This window comes from Ambystoma mexicanum, chromosome 1p, assembly GCF_040938575.1.
Source record: "Ambystoma mexicanum isolate Mex_15411 chromosome 1p, UKY_AmexF1_1, whole genome shotgun sequence".
Lineage (NCBI taxonomy): Eukaryota > Metazoa > Chordata > Amphibia > Caudata > Ambystomatidae > Ambystoma > Ambystoma mexicanum.
In genome coordinates, this window is record NC_090921.1 from 632,021,369 (window position 1) to 632,027,368 (window position 6,000).

Consider the following 6,000-nt stretch of genomic DNA (forward strand, 5'->3'; position numbering starts at 1 on the left):
AGGTATGCTGGTTTCGCAGTCTGCAGCTCTGGAAAGGCACAGCACCTCTGGAGATGGCTCAAATTGTATTTCGTCTCCGGGCTGGCTGGTCCAACCAGCCAAAGGGAAGGAGTCCTCTTCGGAACTCCTGTCGAGTGGCAAACGGGGTCAAGACAGCAGTGGTGTTTTCACGGTGATGCAAAGAGTCTGCACGAGTCTCCCCTGCAAACTCTCTTAGCATTTTACAGAAAAGGGGTGGGTGGCTGTCCAATCAGGACATCCAGTCCCCCAGTGGGAACTGGTTCCGTGAGGCACTTGGGCAGACAAAGGGCAGGGGAGTGGATAAACTCCTCCCCCACTTACTGCCTGCCCAGACACATTGGAGCCTAGGCAGGGACACCTAAGGGTTCCCTGCGAAGGCAAAACACACACAGACCTCAGAATAGTAGAAGAAGGGCTAACAAAGAACCATGATAGACCTGGCAAAAAAAAGAAAGGAGCTACCATGTTAGAACATAGGTGAAACCTATTATGCACAAACAGGACTGTGAACCGTCTGCAGAAATACATAGCACAATAGTTGGCAGAACATGTCCATTGCCACTAGCTATAACTATAGTTTCTATTTGACTAAAAGGTCACAGGAACAGAGAGAAGAGGGATACTAGTTGTCCCCTTAGCACTCTACATAAGATGATGTGTGCTAATCTCACAGTATAAAGGGTTAGGAGGGATAAAACGTATCCATCTCTACTGTAGTTGGTAAGGATTAAAAAATCTCGAAGGATAACCCAAAGGGTTCCGAGCAACGGATGCCCTTAAAGAGCTATGGAGGAGTAAAGGTAAAACACAAAGGGTTCCAAAAGTCAGAGCAAATAAGAATGAATGAGAGGAAAAAGCCTCATCTCATACAGGATAGAAAGAAAAAGGTCTGAAAGTCCAGCAAAAAGTGCTGGGGGGTCTCACTAGGAGAGGGGGTGAAGCATAAAAATGATAAATCTCCTTAAATACATTGCACTACTTAACATGTGTTGTAAGCCATCCTGATTCTTTCCACCCACTGTTATTTTACATTGGTTACTTATCCTTAGTTAAGGGCCCACATAGACATTGGGGATAGGAGAGTCCTTGATTTTTTAAATATGCTGGGTATCTTTTTAATGTGTATTATGACTGAAGTACTTATTTGAAGTGATCATTTATTTATTAAAGTATGCATTTTTCAGTAGATATGTCTGGTGTATTTACTTTATCTTTGTGGACTAATTGTCGCTCTGTCAGCCTACTCCTCTTACCTGAGAGTTCAGTCTTGATGCTCTGACCGCACTACCCATGTGTGAGGTTTGTCTTCACTTTCTTGTCTGGCATTTTAGCCCTGCCCCTTAGGGTTAATTTCTGTAGTATCCTCAACGGAGCGTAGTACAAAAACTGCCTTTAAGATTCTCCCTCCAGCATGCCCTCCCAACCATACCCTCAAAGTATATGAAGCAGTTTCATCTGCTTGGGGACCTACACCATATTAAATAAAATGTAATACTGCGTTTCTATGCTGTGCAGATCATGTTCCAGTATTATCCTTGCTATCCTGTGATTTAGAAATAATGTAGTCAGTGTTTTGTAATGTCCATTTCATCACTGTAAATAAAGTTCTGCTTGGCTTCATACAACTACACTTTTCTATTACCTTCAATGATACCTTGGACCTGCTCTCCATTTTACACTCTACATGTTAAATTGCCTTGCTTATTCTAAGTGTATGACTTTGATTTCTCCAACAGATATTGGCCCAGTGATCCATAGTACAATCGGCGACCACGCTGAATATATTCTTGTGGAAGCACCTGACACCTATTCAGAGAATGCAGAAGAAAAGGATCTTCAGATTATGGAGCAGAGTGAAACCATCATAGAGCCAAGCAAGACGCAAAGGAAAAGAAAGATCCGTGCAAAAAAGAAACCCAATGTGGCCAATCCTACCAAGCCAAAAGATCGTATACACATTTGTACCGATTGTGGGAAAAGTTTCAATCATCAGGCATCTCTTGTTAACCACCGTAGAATCCACACTGGAGAGAGACCATATGGTTGTGATGATTGTGGGAAACGATTCAGTAAGAGCACACATTTGATTAACCATCGAAGAATACACACAGGGGAGAGACCGTTTATATGTTCCGATTGTGGCAGAAGCTTTAGTCAGAACTCTCATATTCTTAACCATCAAAGAATCCACACAGGGGAGAAACCTTATATTTGTAGTATATGTGGCAGAGGCTTCAGTCAGAACTCTCATCTTATTACGCATCTGAGAATCCACACTGGAGAGAGGCCCTTTCCTTGTCCTCAGTGTGATAAGTGTTTCAGTAATAACACAAATCTTGTCAACCATCTGAGAACTCACACAGGGGAAAGGCCATATGCATGTAGCCAGTGTGAAAAAAGCTTTAGCCAGAACTCTCATCTCCTTAATCATCTCCGAACCCACACTGGGGAGAAGCCCTTTTCATGTGATCAATGTGGTAAAAGTTTCAGTTGGTCATCAAATCTGAATATGCACCAGCGAATGCATACAGGGGAGAAGCGTTATGCTTGTAGTGAATGCGATAAATGTTTCAGTCATTCATCACACCTAAAAAAACATAGGGCAACACACAATGCCCCAGTTAAGATGATTGAGGTGATAAATGTGTCACCCAAGCATGAAATTTTACAGGCCACAGAAATCGAGGTAATCGAAGTGGGAGACATGTCATCTAAACCTGATCAGGCCATGCACACTGCAGCAAATCTTCTAATTGAGGTGGGAAATGTTTCTCCAAAACATGATCAGGGAATACAGGCTGCAGCAAATCTTCTAATTGAGGTTGGAAACATGTCACCCAAACCTGATCCGGGAATGCACAATGAATCAAATATCATTATAGAAGTAGAAAATATTTCGCCTCTACATGATCAAATACAGAATTAATACTAAATTGGTCATTCTAATGCCCGCCTCTCTATTATAAGTGAACCTGCTTCTGCTGCAGCCTGTCCTCTGGTAATGCACTACTGGGAAGATCTGAGATTTCAAAGCATATTTCCATACCACGGAACTGAACATCAGATTAAATATAGTGGGTTTAACTTGCACAACTGGGTTGTGAACAGCAGGATTATCACTGTGCTTTGACTGGGTGGAGGGGGGACATGCCAGTTAGCATTTGAGATACTGATTAACAAATGAAAGGTCCTGATGTGGGCTTTGGGGCTATACTTTTCCCTCTATTTTCTGGGAACCTGAGCTCAACTCTACAGTAGGGCTCATGTTTTTGCACATAATAGTGTCCAGTGTATTTTTTTTAATCCCATGTCATGGCTTTGCACGCTTGCTTCATCATATTTAAGGTGCAATTGCCAGTTCCATTGCACACAACATTTTCTGTATTATCTGTGTTTTGCTAGGAAAACACCACAGCTGATAATAATAAACCAGAGTTAGTTTGCTTGTGTGATTTATTTTTTTATTTTATATCATTTTGTAAAGGGTTGTCCGGAAAGAGGAGAAAAGCTGAGGTTTCCATGAGCTTCACACTCTACTGCATACCATTTATACCTCTGCAAGGTGTATTCCCTAGTCTTCATATTTGGCTTTCTTGATATAACGTCAACATTTATTTCACTCTATTTGGCTAGTTTAGAAAATTTGGATGCTCTCAGGGCCTCATCTTCTACGTGTGGCTGTATTATCGCTGCTAACGCACAGACCCTTTCCTACCCCCCGGTCTCCCTGTTTCTTCCCAATTCATTGTGCAGTTGTGTCAGAAATCAAGAGGGGCACAACCATAAAATTGATATAGCGCACACATGCAGTACTAACGTAACGCCCAATTCATCAATTGTATTTATTCATCACTGGGTGTGACATTTCTCCTTGCATCCAGCTTACATCCACCCACCCCCCTATTAAGTTATTTTAGTTGAGCAGACACTTGGATCTCTCATTGATTTTTGATCTGTTGTGTACAGTCCCCTTCTCCAAGGCAATCTCCTGCGAATCTGAACATGCATAGGCTGCTAACAAACTTCTCAATGCACTGCAACAAGTATGCTTCAAAGAGGTTATTACCTCAGAATGTTCACAGATGGATATTAACTTTCAGAAGGGAGTCTAACATGTTGCTTTCCCTGTAGGATATATCCTGTTATATTGTATGTACAAGCACCCAAGTGTCCATTGATATTAAGACTAAAGTGTAATATTCCCCTACTTTCAAGAGCTCTTCATGAATTTGGTTTATTGTTAGTAATTTTGTCATTAGTAAATGTTATTCCATGTCAGGTTAGCTCCCCCTATCAACTGCGGGGTTCCGCAGGTTAGCTCTATGACCTGTTAAATATTATCAGTGTGTTCCCATCCCTATCGTTTCCTAGGGGGGTAGAGGGAGTGCAAAAGCACTGTCTTAATTGGAGATGGTTCATAGCCGTGCTTATGCCCCTCCCTCTGCTTTGAGAAGTGGGTCTCCTGTTGTGCACTATTCAAAGCATAAAAGGCCTAAAGGAAAGTTTAGGGAGTCTTTGAGAATTAGAATCTGATAGTCTTGTCTCATTGTTTTCTGGAGTTACTTCAATAGGTGCCCACAACCAAGATTCTTTGGTACTGGTACTACAGGCATTAAGACAAAGATCTTATGTTCAATGGTCGAGACCTCACATTACGATCATCGTAAAGGTTCACTGTATGTAGGCTGTAACTTTCAATGTCCATGAAACACAACTCGGAGAGTTCTCTGTTAGGGATGTATAAGAAAGACGTCTCCTGCAAAGTGGTCCATTCAACGGGCATGTACTAATATTGGGATACAACTCAGTGACACTTTTTTTTTGTGGAATTTTAACATAGGATTTAAGAGGGGTCCTATGCTGAAGCCTGGTGCCAGCCTTTTCCTAACTCCCATTCATGTGCAGAGAGGCAGTTCAAAAGGTATCTGCCTCCCCCAGCAAGGGGAGAAAGGACAGTTTTTCTCTCCTGGAAAAGAGATCTTACTTTGGTAGGGCTGGCTTTCATAAATGGAAGTGTGTGTGGAAAGACAATGTTGGCACGTTTGAAGGATTAACATATGCTCCTGGAATAAGACCTTCACTCTGCAACCTGCTCAAAATATTCACTATTCTGGGCAGAAAGAACACTGTCCTGAGATAGGCAATCACTTAAAAGGCTATGTTTCTTTTTCTTTAAATCTTTAAAAGGAAATATGATATCCTAGTTTAGTGTAAGTGGACTGGCATGATTGGCCATACTCTTCTTGGTGCCTGTGAAGGTCTCCTCAGATAAAATAGTTGCATTTACTTTTTCTCAATGATTTGTATGACTTTTTGTTTTGTGTTTGGTCTTTGTGGTCTACTAAAATAGGTTGCAATTTTAACTGTGTAAATATGTTTGACGGTAAAATGTCCATAAAGATTTAAATGCTTAAATAAATTAAACAAACTGCAAATCCATGAAATAGCCAACTAACTACAGGATGTCATTCAAATGGAAGATGATTAATGCCATCATCATGAGGAAAAGGTGGATATTGGAGGGTTGATCTACATGCACTATGTGGTTATACGAATTATTGTTTTGTGGTTAAAAGGTGGGTTGTGGGGACTGGAGATGCCTCAGCTGTGTGATTAGTGGCTCACATGGATAGCTAAAAAGAGTTAATCCGATGAAGGGTATGTTGTGTGTGGTGGTTTGGAGAATAGAATGCAGTGGTATCTTAGTGAATAGTAATCCTTGTTGAAAACAATCTCTCGGCGCCCACAAAAGTTTCTCCAAATGTAAGCATGCTGTTGCAGTGGTCGAGCAGCCAAAGCCTAACCTGGGGAGCATGGTGTTACCAAAAATAGTACATGATTTTTCTTTAAATAAATGCAATGTTGACACACAAGAAGCACACGAGGTATGTATGGTAGCCGGTAAGTGAGTATTCATAGGTCGAACTTAAAAAGATGGTATAGTTTGTTACAGGTAAATAAGGTTAACTGCAGATACAG

General features: G+C 41.3%; 1 protein-coding gene across 9 annotated transcripts in view; it reads left to right on the forward strand.

The window, feature by feature from the left end:
- Positions 1 to 3,466, forward strand: part of LOC138577572 (zinc finger protein 3-like) — a 216,326-nt gene extending 212,860 nt beyond the window's left edge. For all 9 annotated transcript variants that reach the window (XM_069649643.1, XM_069649637.1, XM_069649644.1 and 6 more), the window contains one exon: positions 1,758 to 3,466. In XM_069649643.1, the coding sequence (XP_069505744.1) occupies positions 1,758 to 2,947 (1,190 nt within the window). In that variant the 3' untranslated portion in view covers positions 2,948 to 3,466. The remainder of the gene's footprint in view (positions 1 to 1,757) is intronic.
- Positions 3,467 to 6,000: the final 2,534 nt, after the last annotated feature.